General features: G+C 37.1%; 1 protein-coding gene across 13 annotated transcripts in view; it reads right to left on the reverse strand.

Moving 5' to 3' along the window:
- The window catches only part of CPLANE1 (ciliogenesis and planar polarity effector 1), a 106,219-nt gene that overhangs the window by 66,741 nt on the left and 15,403 nt on the right, over positions 1–24,075 (reverse strand). For all 13 annotated transcript variants that reach the window (XR_005724767.1, XR_005724769.1, XR_005724768.1 and 10 more), the window contains exons 13-24: positions 23,453–23,661; positions 23,173–23,253; positions 20,280–20,444; positions 16,504–16,677; positions 15,454–15,682; positions 14,361–14,500; positions 11,933–12,150; positions 9,558–9,722; positions 2,507–2,645; positions 1,708–1,817; positions 1,390–1,548; positions 1,179–1,287 (exon numbers count right to left, since the gene is read on the reverse strand). Coding sequence is in view for 10 of the 13 variants with exons in the window: in XM_040262348.1 (XP_040118282.1) it covers positions 1,179–1,287; positions 1,390–1,548; positions 1,708–1,817; positions 2,507–2,645; positions 9,558–9,722; positions 11,933–12,150; positions 14,361–14,500; positions 15,454–15,682; positions 16,504–16,677; positions 20,280–20,444; positions 23,173–23,253; positions 23,453–23,661 (1,898 nt within the window). In the remaining 3 variants the exon portion in view is untranslated. The remainder of the gene's footprint in view (positions 1–1,178; positions 1,288–1,389; positions 1,549–1,707; positions 1,818–2,506; positions 2,646–9,557; positions 9,723–11,932; positions 12,151–14,360; positions 14,501–15,453; positions 15,683–16,503; positions 16,678–20,279; positions 20,445–23,172; positions 23,254–23,452; positions 23,662–24,075) is intronic.

The raw sequence follows: 24,075 nt of genomic DNA on the forward strand, positions 1-24,075 counted from the left end.
ATGTCTTAAAAATATAAAGCACAAATAGAGTATAAGTGTACTAATGCAATGCCCAAGCATAGGATATGACTAGACTTAAGTGACTATAGTTCTACAGAGAGCAATTTGAATCTTTAAAAATGTCTACAACATTATGAATTTACAGAAATAGCTCATTTATTGTACTTCACAGATACTGCAATTTGTAAAAAATTGTAGGTAAAGGTTTGGGGCGATCCTTCATCAAGCAAGTCTATTGGCACCATTTTTCCAACAGCATTTACTCGCTTCACATCTCTGCGTCACATTTTGCTAGTTCTCACAGTATTTCAAACTTTTTAATTATTATGATATTTGTTATGGTGATCTGTGATCAGTGATCTTTATTACTATTGCAAAAAGATTATGATTCACGATTATGACTCAGAGAATGGTTAGCATGTTTTAGTGATAAAGTACTTTTTAATTAAAGTTTTACGTTAATATATTGTCTTTTTTTAGGGCACACTTAATAGACTATAGTATACTGTCAACATAACTTTTATGCACACTAGGACCAAAAATATAAATGTGACTTGCTTCACTGCAATATTCACTTTATTAAGGTGGTCTGGAACCAAAGGTATACTATCTCCAAGGTATGCCTGTGCTTTATGCCATTGAACTACACATTTAAAAACATTACATTTGATATTATTTATATTTTTCTACAATAACAAATTTCCCAAAGGTCATCTTGAATGCAAATAACTGTAAATTAGAAGCATAAATAACCATTAAAAGGAAAAAGCTAGTTTTCAATAAAATATCTACATTATATATATATAATATATATATATACACAAAGCATTATATACTCATTTTATATATTTATCTTGCTTAATCCTCTTTCAATATACATTCATAACACAGGTATTAATATACTCATTTTACAAATATGGAAAAGAGGCTCAGAGATGCCGAGCAACTTGCCTATGGTCACATAGCTACTAACTAACAGGCATGACATGAAGTCAGTTTTTTATGAGTCCAAAACAACAGAATTGGTGATTGGTAATGAGGAATTACTTCTGCCTTCTCATACGCTTCATCTTGAAAGAGAAATGCATAAAAACATAAGCATGAAAAAATAAATGCTTTCAAAACAAAATGAAAATCTTTAGCAATTTATCAGATGCCTAAGAAATGCCAAAAATTACCTTTCACAACACAGTGTCTGAGTCTCTGCTGAAGAGAGTGATATTTTTCTCTTAAAGAAACTCTTATGTCCTCAGGATTGGGAAATGCTTTCACAAAAATTTCTGCTACCTTCAGGAAAATTTTAAAATGAGTTTTATAAGCAATATCATTCTTAATTAAAACAAAATTAAAATTCTTTAAAGTCTCTGATTCTGATTTATTTTCACCTACCTTTCTGATTGGTGGCAGTTCTGCAAGGAGGCTCAAAATCAGATCCTGAATAAGCTCTTCAATATTAGAAAACCGAGAGAAGGGCAACATTCTGTAAGCCCATTCCACCGCACTCAGACAGTGCTCAACCAGACAGGGACCAAACTTTGCCTCAAGGTCCTATACGGATATTGAAAGGGTCATTTGCTTTTCGCTTTACACAGACTATAATGATTTAATGATTTAACGGAATGTAGTAACAAACAGTAAAATATTCTATCAAACAATAATTTCCCAAGTAATATTTATGCATTTTTCTTACTCTTCTGGAGTTAATACCTTTTTTTCCTCCACATTTTCTCTTGCCTTCTGATATTGCCTGCAACTATAGGATAACTTATCACGGACATGCAGCATCCAACACAAAGCACAAAGTTCTCTGAAGCAACCTAAATCAAGAATGGAAATATGAGAGAAGACTGTATGAGTATATACATTAATATTACAACAACTTCACCTCTGCTGGTTATGTTCCAAAATAAATCCTTTTGTATTGTTGATTATAAAAATCACCCTCAATACTTTGTATCAAAGTTGCGGAGATCCTTACAGAATTTTTACACATATTATTCTGGAATATTTCATACATGTCAGTTACATGAAAATACTAAAAACACTATACAGTATAAAAACTACTCTATTTACTAGTCGTTTACTTGCTTTAAACTTATAGTATGTTGTGGATATTTTTCAAAGTCAATACATATAGCTCTACTTAATACTGTATTGTTAATTTATTTGAAAAATCATTTATTAGGCATTTAAGTTTAAAATTTTTCAATACTAGAAATATAATTTCCAATACAAAACAATTCTTTTATCAAAAGTAATACAAGTACACAAAAATATATAAATTATACTATCTATACAGTTTTGCAACTATCCCTCATTTCCACGCCCACCCCGCCCCCAAATAATGTATCTTGGATATATTTCCATGGTGGCAATATACATACACACTCTTTTCCTTATCAGTACAGTATTCCATTACATGGAAACATCCCCAAATCAAATGTAAAATATATCATTATTAATATTTAGACCTAATTTCTAAGCAAGCAGTTCATTCTGGACAAACCTATTGCTTTAATGGACACTTCATCTAGCTTCTGGTCTCCAGCTGCTCCAGGTCGAAAGAATGCTACACCTCCTTTACAGTGATTAAGTAATGACTCAGGGAAAGGACTCAATGAAGGAAGGGACCCTTTCATGCGAATCTGTAAAAAAAGACAGAATATATTAATTATCAGTCATATAAGTTAGTTTTTAAGGAAATTATAAAACAACAAACAAGGCATGAAAGATAAACCATAAAGAATGGAAAACACAGCATTGTTCCTATACTATGTAAGAAAATGACACGGAAATCACTCACACACAAACTTAGTGGACAAACTCAACAAATTCACTGGCTAAATCTCAAAAGAAAAAAAAGTTCTAACCAAATTAACCTCTCTTGTCATTCAGTTTTTACCTAAAAAGTTCTGTATGAAAAGAACTTAATGCTATTTATCCTGGCTTTCCCCAAAGAAATAATAAAAGAAAACAAATTTAAGTATCTATGTGCAGAAAAAAAGTATATTTACATACATAACTTTTTAAAAAGTTACGTATGTATGCAACTAAAAAAAAAAAGATGACAATTATAGTCATCTTATGGCAACTCCTGATAAAACATTAACTCTAGAAAGGATCAATATATGCCAAATTAGGTAAAATGTTAATGGACAGTGCATGGAACATGAGCCAGACTCATCGATTCATCTCACTGTCCTAATAAGTGAAAGAAAAAAAGACAAAGGTGCCATACGATACTCTGCAACAGGGGAGCACACAGTACCACCACTGAAGGATTGAATTCTAAGAAGATGTGAACCTGAGTTTAATCAAAACTGGCTCCCTTGATGAGGAGAGATTAATTACTGGCTTGGAAGAAATAAAAGGAAAGAGGAACACGTTAAATGACGCTAAATGAAAAGATGACAGACAAACCCAACATATGGTTCAGAGACAATTCCCAAGTCTAACAAATCTAGGGAAAAAAAAGTCAAAGGAAACTGACAGAATAAAACAAAAAGGATCTAAGACACATCAACCTGGGAAGAAAAGAGTTAGCAGCAGGCTTGGAATCTATTTTCTCCCTCTACTGTTCACTTCCAGAAAGACGTGATCTAGTCAAGTCCCCTTGTAAGCACGCTAAGCATGTCTTCTTGTCAAACAAATTAACAGTATTTACCAGAGGTAGAGTCTGTCTAGGCTGCTTATTAGAAATAAATTTAGAATATAGAGATTTATGGATTATGACCCCATGAAAAACACAAGCTATATAATTTAAAAGATATACTGAAATAGCTCCCTTTTGTGTCATGGTGTTAAACAAAGGCCAGGACACATTCTTCTGCAGTGAGAAAAGACTTGGAGCAACGTATACAATTCCTTCTTTCCAGGTAGGTCAGTAGTAAAGAAACTGCCTAGCAACACAGGAGATGCAAGAGATGCCAGGTTTGAGCCCTGGGCTGGGGAGATCTCCCGGAGTAGGAAATGGCAACCCATTCCAGTATTCTTGCCTGGAAAATTCCACAGGCGGAGGAGGCTGGTGGGCTTCAGTCCATGAGACTGCAAAGAGTCAGACACAACCGAGTACAGCACAGCACAGCAGCAACAGTGTGTGCAATTCCAGATTTCTCTACGTTTCATCTGTACCTTCTGGCTACCTATATCCTTGAAATGATTAGTAAACATTTTTGGATGAAAAATACGTGTCTATTCCAAAACTTACACATAAACGTTCATAGCAGCATTATTCATAACAGCCAAAGTGGAAGCAATCCAAGTATCCATCAATGGGTGAAACAATAAAACAAAATGTTATATATCCATACAATGGAATGTTATTCAGCCACAAAAAGGAATAAAGTACTAATTCACACTACAATATTGATGAATCTTAAAACCATTAAGCTATGTGAAAGAAGCCAGTCACAAAAGGACATGTATTGTATGATTTTATATATATAAAATATCACAATAGGCCAATTCATAGAGACAATAGATTAACGGTTGCTGGGGGGAAGAAAAGTGGGAAATTCTTACTAATGTGTTTCTTTTTTGAGGTGATGAAAATATTCTGGAATTAAACAGTGGTGATGGTTGTACAACTCTGAATATACTAAAAATCAAAGGAGTGTGCATTTTTAAAAGGTTAACTTTCTGGAATACAAATCACATATCAATTTTAAATTGGTAAAATCAGCTAAAATAAAGACTTTGGACTATATTAGTTTTCTATTATGGCCCTAACAAATTATCAGAAATTTTGTGGCTGAAACTAACACCAATTTAATATCTCACCGTTTTGGTGGATCAGAAGTCTAGGAAGAGCTCCGTGGGTTCTCTGCTCAGTCTCACAAGGCCAAAGTAACAGCAGGACTGCATTCCTCTTCAGAGGTTATGTTGTGGTTGTTCCACTGCTAAGCTGTGTCTGGCTCTTTGCAACCCCATGGACTGCAGCACACCAGGCTTCCCTGTCCTCCACTATATCCCAGAGTTTGCTCAAATTCATGTCCACTGAGTTAGTGATACCATCCTAACATTTCATCCTCTGTCACCCTCTTCTCTTCCTGCCCTCAATCTTTCCCAGCATCAGGGTCTTTTCCAATGATTTGGCTCTTCCCATCAGGTGGCCAATGTACTGGAGCTTCAACTTCAGCATCAGTCCTTCCAATGAATATTCACAATTGATTTCCTTTAGGATTGACTGGTTTGACCTCCTTGCTGTCCAAGGGACTCTCAAGAGTCTTCTCTAGCACCACAATTCGAAAGCACCAATTTTTCAGCACTCAGCCTTCTTTTTGGTCCAACACTCATATCCATACATGACTAATGGAAAAACTTTGACTGTATGGAGCACTGTTGGCAAAGAGATGTCTCTGCTTTTCAATACCCTAAGTTTATCACAGCTTTCCTTGCAAAGAGCAAGCATCTTTTAATTTCATGGCTACAGTCACCATTCACAATGCTTTAGGAGCCCCCCAAAATAAAATCTGTCACTGTTTTCACTTTTTTCCCTTCTATTTGCCATGAAATGATGGGACTGGATACCATGATGTTAGTTTTTTGAAGGTTGAGTTTTAAGCCAGCTACTTCACTCTCCTCTTTCACCTTCATCAAGAGGCTCTTTAGTTCTTCTTCGCTTTCTACTATTACAGTGGTATCATCTCATACCACTGATATTTCTCCTGGCAATCTTTATTCTAGCTTGTGATTTCATCCAGCCTAGCATTTTGCATGATGTACTCTGCATATAAGTTAAATAAGCACGGAGACAATATACAGCCTTGACATACTCCTTTCCCAATTTTAAACCAGTCCATTGTTCTATGTCTAGTTCTGTTGCTTCTTGATCTGTATACAGGTTTTTCAGGAGATAGGCAGGGTGGTCTGGTATTCCCATCTCTTTAAGTTTTCCACAGTTTACTGCGATCCACACAGTCAAAGGCTTTTGCATAGCCAACAAAGCAGAACTGAACATTTTTCTCGCATTCCCTTGCCTTTTGTACGATCCAATGAATGCTGGCAATTTGATCTCTGGTTCCTCTGCCTTTTCTAAATCCAGCTTGAACATCTGGAAGTTCTCAGTTCACGTACTATTGAAGCCTAGCTTGGAGGATTTTGAGCGTTACCTTGCTAGCATGTGAGATGAGTGCAACTGTACAATAGTTTGAACATTCTTCAGCATTGCCCTTCTTTGGGAATGGAATGAAAACCGACCTTCTCTGGTCCTGAGGCCACTGCTGAGTTTTCCAAATTTGCTGATATACTGAGTGCAGCACTTTAACAGCATCCTCTTTTAGGATTTGAAATAACTCAGCTAGAATTCCATCGCCTCCACTAGCTTTGTTCATAATAATTCTCCCTAAGGCCCACTTGACTTCACACTTCACATATTCACTGGCTCTAAGTGAATGACCACACCATCGTGGTTATCAGTTCATTAAGACCTTGATTGTACAGTTCTTCTGTATATTCTTGTGACCTCTTCTTAATCTCTTCTGCTTCTGTTAGGTCCTTATCACTTCTGTCCTTCACTGTGCCCACCCTTGCAAGAAATGTTCCCTTGGTATCTCCAATTGTCTTGAAGAGATCTCTAGTCAGATGTTCTAGAGGAAATTTATTTCTAGGCTCTTTGAGATTGTTTGCAGAATTCTGTTCCATGTGGTTACAGGACTCAGGTCCCCCATTTACCTGCTGGTTACAGGCAGGGGGTACTATTAGAAGTTTCTGAAAGGTGCGTTTATTCCTTGGATATTGGCCCTCTTCAAAGCCAGCAAGGCTGAAATGAGTCCTTGTCACTTTTCTAATCTTCCCTTGTGTGGCTTTTCTCCTGTCTTCCTTTTCCACATTTCACTGACTGACTCCTCCACCTCTCTTTTTTGCTTCTAAGAGGTTATCTGATTACACAGTGTCTACCAAGAAAAACCAGGATGTCTTTATTTTAAAATCAGCTGATTAATACCATCTGAAAAAAATCCCTCAAGCCAAATTAAATCATCTAGATTTACGTTTGAATAGCCAGAAGACAGGACTCTTGCAGCTATCTTTGGAATTCTGCCTACTACTTGTACTATGCTTTAACCTTATACAGTTAACTTATTACTTGTAAAGATTTTCACAAGGAAGAATATCTTCAGCAGAGTGGCTAATTTTAAGAGAATCTATAGTCTTTATCTGCTAGTTAAGTTCATTAAAACTAGGTTAAGTGAGATTATTCTCAGAAGTTTGTAAGACCAAACGTAACTTAGAACTTTAAACAGTTTTCTCCAGTAAGCAACTTCTAAAATAAAGTTTCCTATAACACAAACACTCAGGCTCAATAGATCTTAAAACTATCAAAAACAATCTTTCAATAAACACTTTGCCCTTCTTAGTAAACATACTTAAAAATGTAAAACTTTGGAATAACAAGTTATAAATGAATATAGTTTTATATTTTTATGGTGGCTATAAGCAACTTTCACAAATATTTCTCTCTAAAAACAGGATAATTTCAAAAACTTGATAAACAACTTCTCAGGGTCTCTTAGGGTTTCTACTAGAAAAGAAGCTATAAACTCTTGGTACATTTAGTAATTTAACCAACAGCAAAATTTAAGATATGTGGAGCTAATGATAGTTATTTCTACATTTTATGGAGACAGATGACTGGCCTACAAAAGAACTGGATCTGGATAACGAGCACAGAAGTAGACGTCCCATCTGGTTGCACATCAGATAAGAAGGCAGCTACATCTCAGCTGAAGTCATCGTAGAAAAGGACAGCAGCCCCCGAATCAAAGCGAACTGCACACCTCAGAAGACAGGAAGGGGGAGACTGACTGGTGGAGCCTACCGCAAAGGAACACTTAGCCGAGAGCTAACTTTCCATGGTTTGACCCCACAGAGGCCCTCAGAGAACAGAGAGAACATCTCGGGAAGAAGTGAGATAAACCCTGAACTGAATTTAAATCTTTAATGATTGTGGGGGAGAAAAGTAATTGGGAAAAAAAAAAAAAGTAACTGAAATTTCCTGGGACTAACCGACTAGATTATACTTTCTATCGTCAGACAGGGAGGAGCTAACACAGAGCTCCAGCTCAGAGTCCTTATCTTTCAGCAGAAAGAACTTGGTCTGTCCAGATTTCATACTGTAAGCAAGTCTGAAATTAATGGATTTATGGGGCAGGACTCCTCGGAAAAATTTCACAATTATAAATACTAATAAGTATTAGTATTTTTAATACTAATAAGTATTCAGTTCAGTTCAGTTCAGTTCAGTCGCTCAGTCGTGTCCGACTCTTTGTGACCCCATGAATCGCAGCACGCCAGGCCTCCCTGTCCATCACCAACTCCCGGAGTTCACTCAGACTCATGTCCATAGAGTCAGTGATGCCATCCAGCCATCTCATCCTCTGTCGTCCCCTTCTCCTCCTGCCCCCAATCCCTCCCAGCATCAAAGTCTTTTCCAATGAGTCAACTCTTCCCATGAGGTGGCCAAAGTACTGGAGTTTCAGCTTAGCATCATTCCTTCCAAAGAAATCCCAGGGTTGATCTCCTTCAGAAGGGACTGGTTGGATCTCCTTGCAGTCCAAGGGACTCTCAAGAGTCTTTTCCAACACCACAGTTCAAAAGCATCAATTCTTTGGCACTCAGCCTTCTTCACAGTCCAACTCTCACATCCATACACGACCACTGGAAAAACCATAGCCTTGACTAGACGGACCTTAGTTGGCAAAGTAATGTCTCTGCTTTTCAATATGGTATCTAGGTTGGTCATAACCTTTCTTCCAAGGAATAAGCGTCTTTTAATTTCATGGCTGCAATCACCATCTGCAGTGATTTTGGAGCCCCAAAAAATAAAGTCTGACACTGTTTCCACATTTAAATTGTTCATGCCAAGTCTCTTCAGTTGTGTCTGACTCTGTGTGACCCTATGGACTGTAGCCTGCCAAGCTCCTCGAGATTCTCCACAGAAGAATACTAGAAGGGGTTGCCATGCCCTCCTCCAGGGGAATATTCCCAACACAGGGATCAAACCTGAGTCTCTAAAGTCTCCTGCACTGGCAGGTGGGTTCTTTACCACTAAGGTCACCTGGGAAGCCCTTTAAATTGTTTACCATAGTGTTACCGAGTCTAAGCTTGTATTGCTTGCCTCACAACAGGCCAAAAATTGACGGATGAGTTGTTGCAGCAAGGAATAACGACTTTATTTAGAAAGCCAGCAAACCGAGAAGATGGTGGGCTTGTGCCTCAAGGAACCATCTTGCCTGAGTTAGAATCCAGGCTCCTTTTCTACTAAAAGGGAAGGGAATAAAATCAAACACTTCCTGTTCCCATCAGCCTCTGGAGAGCATGTGTTAATTTCTCCCTTCCCGTGGTCATTCACAGGTAGGCCTGGTCAGGATGTTTCCCATGAACTAAACAAAGGTATTTTAGCTTAATGCTCATGACCTGGGAAGCAAGGTTACCAGAGATAGGCCATTATGTATAATTTAAGCCATAGGCAACATCCCTATAGTGATTAACTCGTAACAGCATACAGAAGGTTCTTCCCTATTGTAACAACACACAAGTGACTTAAGACATTTCCACACCTTTTGCATGACTTTTCTTGCCCATCTCAACTGCAAGATGTACCACTGTGCTACAGGAAAAGAACACTGAGCTGCCCGGAAAAGCAAGAGAACACGCTGAAGGATTCCAGACACCTTTTGGCGATTATCTTTTTCCGCTTTTAAAAGAAGATCATCACCATCTTCCTTAAAAAAAAAAAAAAAGAAAGAAATTAGTAGCCAGGAAAACGGAAACTTAAAATGTTACAGTAAAAATAAAGATAGTGCTTCTCAAACTAGACTATTCCTGGAGATTCACAAAGAAAGTTTTGAGGCATGGCCTCAGAGATCAACTACAGCTTTTTCCAGGGTCAAGGAAACACTGGTCTCACCTCAGTGGAAAAGGATAAATCAATCCTAATCCCAATTCTTTGGCTATAATAGTTAAAGCCCACCATCCTTGATGCCACTGGGGGAACGTTACAGAGATCGCTCCTTTCAAAAAGAATGCCTCTTTCCTTCCTCTGCCTAGAAAAATCCAATTATATTTCAGTGTCACCTCTTCTGTGAAACTCTTCCATTCTGTGGTATTATGGCAATTTGCTCAGATTTCCATTGTAGCTTTTACTAATTTATTCTTGCTAATTTATGTATCTGTTTCCCACACTGTTTAGACTGGTCAAGAGCAAATGCCTTGTCATCTACTGCACAAAATCCAACGTGTGGTGGGATCGAATAAACGTTTGTTAATTCAACACATGATTCAAGTCAGTAGCTACAGATTAATTTTCCAGAAATGAGATAATGCAAATATTATGAACATTAGCTTCCCTAACATTTTCCTGCCACTGCCACTTCTTAAGAATACTCAGTTACTGGGGGGGCAGGGGGCATCTGCCCCTTTTTCACATAGCTAAATGATTCAGGGAGAGCTGTTCCTATGTGCCCAGCTGCCAGGGAAGGCCCTAATCAATTGCCAAGCAGCACTGTGCATTTAGCCCTAGCCAAGGTGTGTGACTCCAGGCCTGGCCAGTGACCTTGATGGGTCTCGCAAGAGTAACTCTCAGTACTCCTGTTTGGATGCTGGGAGAGAAATACTTTTACTGCTTTTCTCTCTCCCCTTCCCACTCTCTTTGGGCATGGACAGGGTATCCTGAGAAGCTGCTGGTAGCCATCTGGCTCCCACAAAGGGAGCCAGCCTTAAACTGAAGCTGACAATTTAGAAAACAAGCTAGGGAGAAAGAGCCCAAGTCTTTGAAAACATAACTGGGCTTTTCAATTATGCCAGCCAATACTTACCAAGTTTTCTGTTACTTTCAACCCCAGGGGTTCTAACTGGTACAGAGTGACATTTAAGAGAAATCCTACCATTCTGGCTTATTTTAATAAAAAATAATAAAACAAAGTACTACTAAGGATTGCTAGTACTCAAACAAGTATTAGCACAGCATATCCAGAAATATATTAAATGCTATTTCTAATCCCTAAACCAATATACTAAAGACTCAGACATAAGAGGAAAGAGGAATTACTGAGAAATACCATGGACTACTTATTCTTTCCATGTGCAATATATCACATGTGAAATATCAACAAATAAAATATTTTAACGTATTGAAACGTAACTCAAAACATAACAGATAAGAATACAACAAATAACTGAAAAAAAAAAAAGAGACAGAAGACAGATTTAATAGATAAAGATAGAAGCTGCCAATTCTGAAACAGTAAGAAACAATACCAGAATTGATTTAAACTGTTAATCAAATATTAAAACAATTTAAATGTAAACAGTTCACATTAACACTATAAACCTTAAAACCAGCTAATTATAATGTTACTATTTTCAAAAAGCACAGAGGAAAAGGTCCTGAGAGGTATACAGTAATTGCAATTTATAAGACAGAACTATCAACTGAAAAGTACAGAAGAAAACAATGATCTTTCCAATCAAAGAAAATCAAACTAAGTCTTTCAAAAGAGGCAAAGACAATGAGATGAATGGCTTCTAAATTCTGACACTCGTTATTTTTCTACAGTAAACAAATGTTATTTTAAAAATAATATCTGGATACAGAGAAATATCTATTAATTTTGTTTTATTATCAAAGTAATTTTAACATTTACAGAATGTTTACTATGTGTCCTAGACACTAAGGTAAAAGCTTTTTCAGGATGTCTCGTGTAATACTCACAACAATGCTATTAGAGGTACTATCACCTTCTTCATTTTACAGATAAGCAAACTTAAACATCAGCTGCGTACAATGCCCAAGAAAACTATTCAGTTAATAAACAGCAAAGCTGGAATCCAGAAGTGGGCTTCAGAGCTTGCATTTTTAACTTGATGATTATTATCAGGTTGATTATTTTAAAAAGTGGACAAAATAAATGTTAAATTAAAAGGTTAAGCTTACTTCACTAAGAACAGCTGGCTGAGGACAATATAACGGAGGAGCTGGAAGATACAAGCCGACGGGCACTAAGCCCCATAGTCTCTTACTGAAGTCCTTGGCAGAGTTGATCAGAAGCTGAAAAGTCTCTGAAAGAATATCTGCGTCAGCCATAACTGCTGCTTTCAGTATTTCCTGCACAGAAGCAAACAGCAGATCCGCATCTTCTTCTTCAATGGGATCTGCCAAATACAGAATTAGGGAAAGCAGTTACAATTTATATTATACTTTTCCTTCTATTTTGTAGTTTAAAACTTCATATCTGAAAAAGTTGACTGCCAAAAATAAACATATTGGTCGAAATGCAAAACACTCAAACTTCTGGACAGAAATGTAAGATTTTGTTACTTTTAAGATTATAGGTAGTCAGAGCACAAAGACTTTCCGAAATTATACAAGATACTGTAACATAACTACATAATAAACACATGCTTGGAATATAATCATGACTCAAAAAATAATAATAAAAGGAAAACATTAATGGGAAAAATAAAATGTAAGAAACACCCAAAAATAATATAAAGTATTATGTGGAGGCAGTGAGACAGTAATTTTCGCTCCCTTAATACTCAATCACAGTACTTTTATAAAAGGACTTGTGAAGCTAAAGAAGCAAAAAAAAAACAAAAATATATGAAATAGCCATACAGTATGGCTTCAGTTTTATAAATATCCGTAAAAATGGAGAAATGTTCTAGAAGACAAAATGCAAAGAGATGCAGGTGGCAGACCTGTAGACTTATGGACTTTTACATTAGGAATTCTCTTAAAGCACACTTTAAGGTATAGACTATGAAAACACTCAGGTACTGACTTTTCATCCCTGTCTGATATTCATGTTTTCTATATCCAATTTAGGTAAAAAATAAAATGTTACAGCTACAGCTGAAATTCCTTAGGTACCAATCCTATCTCACTTCCTATTTCCAGAGGTTGTCACCATCCAGACTTTAGTGTGGCTCTACTGGAACTCCTACTAAATATATGTTGTGTCTTCTTGTTCAATATAAAGTTTAACCTCTCTTCCATGTTTTCCAAATGTTTTCTTTTCATCCATATATGGATATATTTTATCTCTCTATATATTTTTGTATGTATATAGGGTTCAAATCTATTTTCTAGTTTACTAACCATCTGCTGAGTTTTTTTGTTTTTAAATCAACTTGTAAAGGTATAATTTACATACACTAAAATTATCTTTTTATGTACACAGTTCACCCTGGTGGTCCAGGGGCTAGGACTCCTCGCTCCCAGTGCAAAGGGCCTGCGTTTGATCCCTGGTCAGGGGACTAGATCTCACAGGCCTCAACTAAGAGTTTGCATGCCAAAACTAAGAGAGAAGATCTTGCGTGCTGCAAATAAGGATGGGAGCAGTCAAATAAATAAATAAACATTAAAAAAAAATACACAATTCAGTGAGCTTTGGCAAATCTATCCAGTCTATGAGAACATTTTTATCACTCCAAAAAGTTCTCTCATACCTGTTGTCAATTCCCCCCTTGCTGCTGCTGCTAAGTGGCTTCAGTCGTGTCCGACTCTGTGCGACCCCATGACAGCAGCCCACCAGGTTCCCCCATCCCTGGGATTCTCCAGGCAAGAACACTGGAGTGGGTGGCCATTTCCTTCTCCAATGCAGGAAAGTGAAAAGTGAAAGTGAAGTCACTGAGTCATGTCTGACTCTTAGCCACCTCATGGACTGCAGCCTACCAGGCTCCTCTGTCCATGGGAATTTCCAGGCAAGAGTACTGGAGTGGGGTGCCATTGCCTTATCCTCAATTCTCCCCTTACTCCTAGGTGAACACTGATCTGTTCCCTGTCCCTACAGTGTTGCTTTTTATGAAATGTTATATAAATGAAATCATATAGTGGGTAGTTTTATTTGTAAGTTCTTTCATTTAGCATAATGGTTCTGTGATTCATCCATGTGGTTGTATGTTATCAATGGTTTCCTCCTCTTTATGATTTATTATTCTATATTACAGATAAATTACAATTTGTTTATGTATCTACAAGTTAATAAGCCTTTAGGTTGTTTCAAGTTTTGGGCTGTTATGAAAAAGCTATGCACATTCACATACAGGTTTTTCAGTGAACCTAGATTTTTATCTTTCTTGGGTAAATACCTAAGAAAATCTTTAAAACTTTAAATCTGAGCCTTTAAATGCATATTTTTATATTTTATCTAGAAACACACTGTATCTATGTATTATTGTGGGAGAATTTTCAGATCATCAAAAAGACATTGCCAGAACTAGAAGTTCAGACTGGGAATTTTTTAGTTCTATTTTTTTTTCCAAAATATTCACAAACGTGTGGGTACTTAAAAGCTTTTAAAATACCATAAGCTTTGTACTAAGCTGATACACAGGTCAACCATACATAGGTAACTCACCTGTAAAGTGTTTGCATTTTGAGTTCATTTCATTTTTTGCTTCCAAAGAGGCTGGCTGACCTAGGAAACACTGTAGTTTTTCCTGAAAAATCTGTGCTGGAGTCATATTTAATGGTAGATTCAGACTCTTTTCCTTGGATCTGAAATCACATCAAATTAGGGGGAAATAATTACAAATTTTTAAAAAAGTAAACATATACACATCAAGAACTAAACATGATATTTTTAAGAACCACAGAAGTCCATGTTATTCATCTTGTGTTTAGAAAAGAAATAATTGAGGAAATGCTGTATTGAGGAGAGTACTGGGGCCCTCTACAATTACAGTACTGATATAGCTCCCCATCCTTAACCGCCCACTACTGCCCTACATACAGACTCTCTCCAAATGAAACCATAAGTGCTTTGGACCACATGCCTTTGCTTCTGTTTAGAATGTTCTCTCTCCCTACAGCTACTTGCTTTGTCAAGATTCCATCTTCCCTTCATCGCCCATCTCAAATGACATCTCCCACATAAAGTATTTCCTGTCTGTACCTTACTTGACATTATTGCTCTCCCTACCATACCATGGATGGGCTTCAGCATTCTGTCCCGGAGAATTCAAAGACACAGCAATGCCATAATATTCATAAGAGTTAAAATGCAGGGATTAGTTTGATTAGTTTAAAATGTAAATCCTGTTTGGGAAAGAGAAAACTCTCCCATTGACTAAAGGCCCTTTGAGGGTACTACTAACAAGTAAAAGTGCTAAATAGATGTTTAAATACAGTAAGTAAACCTCTGAGCTGTCTAACACAGTTGACAATAGCTGCATGTAGCTCTCTAAATTTAATTTAATTTAAATTAGATTGAAAATCCAGCTCCTTGGTCTTATCAGCCACCTTTCAAGGGCTTAATAAATACACGTGGCTAGTAGCCATCAGACTGGACAGCACATACAGAATATTTCCATCACCAAAGAAAATTCTACTGGACGATGCTGAACTAAGGATTCCACAAAATGTGTGAATACCAGCAATGAGTGAAATAAGAAACACTTTAGATTAAACCATGGTACTTTTTTAACTTAGATGTGCCTAAAAATACATACCTTGTGAATTTGCTACCACGCTTACAGAAGAGTTGAAAAGCCACACCAACAGAAACAGATGTCTTCCAGTCTCCAAGTTTACGTGCCAACCACACGGCTTCTGGAACCAGGCCACCGATCAATAATAATTCAAGGGCATATTCAGCGGTCCACACATCAGAAAGATTCTGCTCTCTGACCGCACTGGCCACCTTAGAGTGTTGCAGAGGAATAAGTCGAAAGGGCTGCTCTGTGAGTAGATGAAAGAAAATGGATTAACTACAATTATACATAGGAACTCATTCCTCCCTACACAGATCTCCTTAATCAATACTTTCTACACAAAACCACAACAAGGAAGATACATACAAAATGGCCTAAAATAATACTTAACACAGTCTAGAATAGCTTTTCTTTTTTTTTAAACACTGAAGAATGTGTCTCTTTAGTGGGTCATGCAGCAAATGTTGGCATTCCTAAAAAAATGAAACCGAGTAGACGAAGAAACAGAAGAAATAGTATCAGAGTGCATTATACAAAATAAAGGTAAATACATACAGTTTCATCAGATAATATAAGGAAATGATTAAATAGGGCAAAGAAAAAATGACCCAAATAAAATAATAAAAGTAAAATGTCCAAAAATTAAACTCTAAATTAGAATGAGTCTGAGTAAACTCCGGGAGTTGGTGATGGACAGGGAAGCCCGGTGTGCTGCAGTCCATGGGGTTGTAAAGAGTCAGAAATGACTGAGTGACTGAACTGAACTGAAATTAGAATACTCCAACTTTGTTCAATTACCACATTTTTATAGTTCTTTTACTTAAAAAAAAAAAAAAGGAAACTGTATAAACACCAATGTGTCCAAAATTTGCAATTAAAAAAATATATATTCAATAAAAACAAGTTCAAAGCAATTACCTTTCTCAGATTATATTCATTCATAAATAGTCCCCTACATGTCAGGCACTAAGCTAGACAGTATTATTTCCATAGACCAATGATCACTATGTAAAATGGTTTTAAATATTATGAGCAAAAATAAGGTGAGAAAATTGTTTACTCTATTACCTGTTTTAATATGAAGGGGAGGAAGAACTTCCACACTGTGAGGTGGCAAAATGCACAGCCGCTGATTGGTGAAGTAGGCAGCCATGAAGCGAGCCATGGACTGGACCACCTTCACTGCCGCTTCAGGATGAACACTTCCAGTCACCCCAGACTCACAAGGAGACTTCTCAGGAACTGCAGGATACACCAAAGGAGCAAAGGAGATTCCGATCAAACTAGCAAAATAGGAAGTTAAGCTCCTAACATGATGCAAGAAGAAAATTATAATTAAAACTTCTTTCCAAGATCAACACCCCTGGCCTATACAAGGTAACTTGTAACAGGTATCTACATTTCTTAAAGACAACAGAACAAAAATAAAATAATAAGCTCATAATTATCAGCACACGCACTTAGGAACTCTTTTATGACTTCAAGTTACCAGTTTTATCTAAAAATGTGGAAGGATCTATACAAACAATCCAGCCATAATGGACTTACAAGCTTATCATTTGTTTCCCTTTCTTCCTCCTCTTTCTCATTTTCTTTCTTTAGTGCAAGGAGGCAGAGTTTACTACAAAGAAAATCTGAAAAGAGCCAGAACAGTGATTCTTCATGTCTGTGTCTGTATTCTTAGTATACTCCTGTAACATTAACTCTTTACTGTTACGATTCTTTTGGGAGGTATGGACAAGGGGAACATGTAGGATGGAGGGAAAAGGCAGAGGAGAGAGTCACATTATGATTTCTAGAGTGCTTCTGACATAAACTAGAGCAAACATGTCATCCCTATTTAAAAACTGAAACTTAAACTGGATTCAGATATTTGAAAATAAATAGCTAAAAACTATTGAGTGAGTGAAAGTTGCTCAGTTGTGTCCAACTCTGCGACTCCATTGACTATACAGTCCATGGAATTCTCCAGACCAGGATACTGGAGTGGGTAGCCGTTCCCTTCTCCAGGGGATCTTCCCAACCCAGGGATTGAACCCAGGTCCCCAGTACTGCAGGCAGATTCTTTACCAGCTGAGCCACCAGGGAAGACCATACAAGATAAATATTAAATTAAGATTAATTTTTATGACATTTATGGCCCCAACAATGGCAAAGCATCTTTCTTTCTCAGAAGTCACCTGAGGCAATTTGCAGGTGGTCCAATGGTTAGGGCTCCATGCTTCCACAGCAGGGGGCCCGGGTTCAATATATACAGAGGCCTGTGCATTCTCCCTGTGAATCATTGAACTTGGGGAGTAGTCCTGGGGACTCCTGACCAAGAGAGGATATGCTTAAAATACTCTAAACAACTATCATTAAAAATTAAATACATTACTACAGGTCCAACTTATCTTGACAGTTATATCATATCATGACAATACTGCTGGAAAAAAAATCCAGTCAGTTGAAAAGTCACACACAAGAAAAAAAAGTCACACATAAATGTCTTCCACTCATACACAGCTAACAGTCCTTTCAGAGGGCAATCTAACACTAGGCATCAGAAGTCTTGACTCTGTAACCTCATTTCTCAAGATTTAACATGTAGACATTAGTAATGCTCACAAAAATTTATGTACACTGCAACATGATTTAAAATAGTAAGTAGGTGGTAACAATCTAAAATATGCAATAATGAGGAAAAAGCTTACTAGGTTTTTAAAAAGAATATTATTTATATTGGAAAATATTCACAATATTAAATTTAAAAGATTGCAAAACAGAATATTAGCTCTGGTAATAAACATATATGAATGCACAGAGACAAAAATGGTAGCATTAAAAGTGATTTTATTTTCTTTAAACCTTTCCATGTTTCAAAACTGTCTAAAATGAACCTATATTACCACTAAATAAATGCAAATTTAAAAAGACAAAAATCATAGAGTAGGAAATCCATAAACAGTGGTTGCATATGGTATCACTTATATATGGAATCTAAAAAGATAATACAAATGAATTTATTCACAAAACAGAAACAGACTCACAGACTGAAAATAAACCTACAGTTACCAAAGAGGAAAGGTGGGCTGGGGGGAGGGACAAATTAAAGAGTTTAGGAGTAAAATATACACTCTACTATATATAAAATAGATAATCAATAAAGGCCTACTGTATAGCATGGAGAACTCTACTCAGTATTCTGTAATAACCTATATGGGAAAAGAATCTGAAACAGAATGGATATATGTATATCTACAACTGAACCATTTTGCAGTACACCTGAAACGCAATATTGTAGATCAGCTATACCCCAATATAAAACAAAAATTAAATTTAAAAAATGCAGAGAAAATATGAGTCCCAGGATAAAATTGTGTCCGACTCTTTGCGATCCTTATGGACCTGGCTACAGCCTGCCAGGTTCTTTTGTCCATGGGGTTCTCCAGGCAAGAACACTGGAATGGGTTGCCATGCCCTCCTCCAGGGGATCTTCCCAACCCAGGAATCGAACCCAGGTCTCCCGCATTGCAGGTGGATTCTTTATCGTCTGAGCCACCAGGGAAACTGAAGAATACTAGAGTGGGTAGCCTATGCCTTCTTCAGGAGATCTTCCTGACCCAGGAATCGAATTAGGGTCTCCTGCGTTTCAGGTGGATTCTTCACTGGCTGAGCTACCCAGGAAGCCCATTCTACTATCTATCTCACCTTAAAATAAAAAAAAAAAAAAAAAAAAAAACACAGTGGCTGAAACCAAACAAACAAACAAATACTGTTCTCCTGGACAAAAATGATACACTGGTAAAAATCAAAGGGTTTTACAAACCCTCTCAAACTATTTTTCAAAGCCTTTTGTAAACTAATTTCTTTTGATCTCTACTTTCCAACAGTAAATGATTTTTATTTAAACCAATAAATAATCAGTTATTAGTAAAAAAACAAATACTCCATCTAGAGTCACGAACTCCATTTAGAAAGTACTGATACACTGGCCTTTCTGACACACTCATATGCAAAGTATACCTCTCACAGTCTACCACTGTAAAACAGCATTATAAATACATTATGTGCTCATTCATATAGATGTCTTTTACTCTGTTGCTATTGCTCAGTCACTAAGTTATGTTTGACTCTTTGTGACCCCATGGACTGCAGCTTACCAGGCTCCGCTGTCCATGGGATTTCCCAGGCAAGAATACTGCAATAGGTTACCATTTCCTTCCCTAGGGGATCTCCCCCATCCTGGAACTGAACCAGTGTCTCCTGTGTCTCCTGATTTGACAGGCTGATTCTTTACCACTGAGCTACCAGGGAAGCCCACATTTCACTTTGGTTATTGCTTAATTTAAATACACCTTTTTAAAAAAAGGACAATCCAAGTATTCTACAACCTCTTAAACAGATTTTTAAAAGGCCCTGAATATGTCAGAAAGTGATTTTGATCACTTTAGCAAACCACCTTAAGTAACCATTAGAGAAAATACAAACATGTTAAGGAAAAGTACCTGACATTGGGTACCTGACATTATGTCTAACAAACAGGGCTGTGAGATGTGAGACAACAATTGTAACAGTTCAGCAGGCAAGTATTGCTAAGCTGAGAGACTCAAAGGTTAAAAACAAGCAAAAATGATCCTTGCTGCTGAGAAGCTGACAGTCCAAAAATTCACCACAATGCAACAGAGCAACCAACTTTTATGTATAAGCAATTTCATAGCTAAACCTGTAAATACAAATTGCTAACATTAAACATACTGATTTTACATTGATGAGCCAAAATACATTAAACCCAACAGATGGCATTAAAAGACAAAGAAACAAGCAAACAAACAAACAAAAATACTGATTTTTGAAAAGCATACCTGAACAATCTTCATTTTCTTTTACAGGAAGGTGGGACCATCTCAGTATTTCTCTTACTAGCTGATCACATAATCCTTGAGCATCATTTAAATTATAGTTATAGAGGTGGCAGTATAAAAGAGAAAGATAATAGCGAAGCTGAAGAAAATATGTCCTTCTTCCTCCTTAAATAGGGCAGAATTACACTTACATTAAAAAACATGTTAGCTAGGTAACGTTCTTGATCTGAGTGCTGGATAGACGGAAATGTTCAGTTTATAAAAATTCATCAACTGTACACTCGTCATGTGAACTTTTCTGTACCTGTTTCACAACTGAGTAAAAGAAAACAGGTCAGCAATATTTTGTTCTTTTTCATCGTAAATTCTGAACAATTTTATTTTCTGTGGTCAGGTCCTAAGATGACTAAGAATTTATCCAAAAAGAGGTGCAAATGCTCATCTCAGCACTAACTGAGGTCCACTAACAACATCCATCTCAAATACTATCTCAGTACTAACTAAGGTCCACTAACAACATCTCTCTCAGGTACACACGCTATGAAACAGAAGTGAAAGTTGCTCAGTTGTGTCCGACTCTTTGTGACCCCGTGGACTATAACCTACCAGGCTCCTCCGTCCACGGGATTCTCCAGGCAAGAATACTGGAGTGGGTTGCCATTTCCTTCTCCAGGGGATCTTCCCGACCCAGGGATTGAACCCAGGTCTCCCGCCTTGCAGGCAGATGCTTTAACCTCTGAACCACCAGGGAAGCCCATGAAACAGAAGGGCACATGCTAAAAACACAAATTAAAAAAAAAACACAAGAGAAACCATACATATATCAAACAGACAGTCAAAGGGACTTTCCAGAGAAGAAATACTATCGAATAAGATTGGATCCCTTGATCACTGTCTTCAAATATCTAAAAGGTGCTTAGGACTGAGACTGCCAGTTACCTGCCCCTTATCCACCATTCTGAGTAAAAGAATTCTAATTTTATTTGGGGTTCCAATGCACTCAGATCACAATTTCTTGCTAGATATGGCCATGAGAAAATATGACAAAGTTCTTAACCAAGAAATAATATAGTGTACAGCTGCCAGACAAGCTGTGTCAAGAGGCATCTCAGCCAGGAGGTGCGCCCTCTCTTGCCCCTCCTCCCTGCCTCCTTTCTGTTACCTGGATTATGCACGTGATGGCTGGGACTCCAGCATCCATGTTAATTCATGCAACAGCCTTGAGAGTGGAAGCAATGCGCTAAGGATGATGGAGTAGAAACACTAAATATAAGCTTGAGTCCTTGACAAGGCCACCGAACTACCAAAATAGCCCCAGACTGCCAGCTCCTCGCCTCCTTTCCTAAGAGAAGTAAACTTCTTGTTGAAGCCACTGTTACAAGAAACCATTCCAACTGGATACAATTGGAAATGTTAAAAGGTCCAGAATAAAGCTCATTATGAAAACTTTTCTTCTTGAGAACTTCTCATCACACTGAATGCCACTCTTCTTCATCCAGACGTACAATCTCCAAATCTGAGAACTACATGAGACTTTTTTCTCTCCTCAGTCACAAGTTCACTTGATCAAACCACCTATTAAACATCTGACTAATGTGACTTTTGTTCCCCAGTACTCTTGACATTGCTTTGCTTCAGGACCTCTTCAACTGACTAATTTTCTTGCTTCTAGGTAAAACCCACATCTCTATACCACACTCCAACAAACGGCCCTCTGTAATGTACCGAAGTGATCTTTTTAAATGGCCTATGTTTATTTGAAAAGCACTCTTTCTGTATCTTAACAGATCCCACTGTCTTCAGGATAAAACATTAATCCCATGGCACTGCACAGCATCTTTCCTTATCATCTATTCTCTCCTCTCATTTTAGTGCTCACCACCCTATCCTCAATATTACATATATGTTTCAAATAACCTGATCAACTACTTGCAATTTACCCAACTGCCACGGTTTCTCACGTTTCTTGCTTCTGGAATGCTATATCCTGTTACATCATTCCCACTCCTTCATCTGAACAATTTTCACTCAGCTTTACATGTCTGTTCCTCCAGGTCTTCTCCAGATTGATGTCTGCACTCCAGTTCAGACTGTGCGCTCCCCCAGCAAATACCATAAAGCGTAATGAGAAACATGCCAGTTGTTTATGCAATCTACCCTCCACACTGTGGGCAATTTGAGGGTATACTTGTTTATTTCAGTTATTCTTATTGTCTAATACACATAGCAGGCCCTTAATACATAGCCACAGCAGCCAGAAAATAAATTTAATAATTGGCTAAACCTGACCAGTAGTGGCAGTCAAGGTTAGCTCCACAGTCACTGGCTGAGAACCTCTATTATCTTATACCCTCAGCCCTAGATCATAAAAGCTATCACCAGTTTCTAGAATCCACATCCCTACTGTCTCATCAAAAACTCCATGTAGCCCCATAATAAGTCTAACTCACAGGAAATTCTTAAAGTTGAATTACTTAAGGGCAGAGAGCCTTAGCTCCAAGTTTCTATAAGTTGGTAATAGCACCTTATTTGACTCATAGTGTCTCTTGTAGATATTTGCAGTCTTACTAAATAACATTTTTTTTTAATGTAGGATTTAAGTCTCTTTTTTACACATTACCAATCAATCACAGGTTCTATCACTAACCGAAAAAACAATAGAGGAGTCTTATCTACAGATAGGCTAAAAAATTCCTGGTGCTACAAATTCCAAGACTAACAATAATTTTAAATAACTATTTCTAACAGTCAAGGTACCTACAGTATGTATTTTACTTAGGCATTAAGAAATTGTCAGTTCTCAGAAATCTGAAATTATTTTTAAGAATAACAGCATGCTAAAATATGGTCCCATGAACATTATGGCAAGTAATATTATTTTAACACCCCCTACCTTTCTCGCAGGTTTCTTGCAGAGCTTTCCTCCATATTTGAACAGATTTTTCATATGATCCTAATAGAAAACACTCTTCCCCTACAAAATTTTTAACCAACAGTTAGCCCTGGTTAATATTACTTTATAAAAATTTGCTTGTTTTAAAATTTAGTGGATATAGCACTGCCAGAAATTATTTTGAAAAAAAACAAATAATTACAACCAATCAATAAACTCAAAGCCCAACAACCTACCATCACTTACGCCTGGGGTTAGAAATTGCTTATAAGATACTGACCATTGATAGATTTAAGTTCTAAGGTCTGGTTCAAGCGAACTCCAGCAGTCTGCAGTTCAGCCTGTATATGGCATAACAGGGGCTTGACAGAAGATGCTTCATGTGTCATCTTTCCAGCTAACTGCATGCCATCTTCAGGAACTCTTTGACTTAATTGCATCTGATACCATAAAGTCTTTCTGTACAATATTCTCCAGAGAACAATCAATCTGCACACAGAATTAGGTAATCATAAAAATCAAATTTCAGACTAGGGATAAGAATGAGTGTGGCCTTTTTTTAGCCTTAGTATAGTTCATGAGTATAGCCTCCTCATTAGTCTTTTTCTCTCCATGTATTCTTCCCTGAAGTAATAATATGCATACAACTGATCAGGTTCAAAGATAGCACAAAGTCAAAAAAATGCACATTTTTTAAAACTTTCATAAATGTTTTATACAACTGTGGTCATTTTTTCTATAGTGCTTATCTAAATCAAACAGTATCATGATTGCCCAAGACTAATAAAATAACGTGTGTTGAAAAATGTTTGGCATAAATCCTAAAATACTTTTAAATAACATAAAATCTATGATGCTGAGAGCTAACGGTACAAGGTTTCTTTTGGGAGTGATAAAAATATT

The sequence above is a fragment of the Oryx dammah genome, unplaced genomic scaffold (genome assembly GCF_014754425.2).
Source record: "Oryx dammah isolate SB20612 unplaced genomic scaffold, SCBI_Odam_1.1 HiC_scaffold_20, whole genome shotgun sequence".
Lineage (NCBI taxonomy): Eukaryota > Metazoa > Chordata > Mammalia > Artiodactyla > Bovidae > Oryx > Oryx dammah.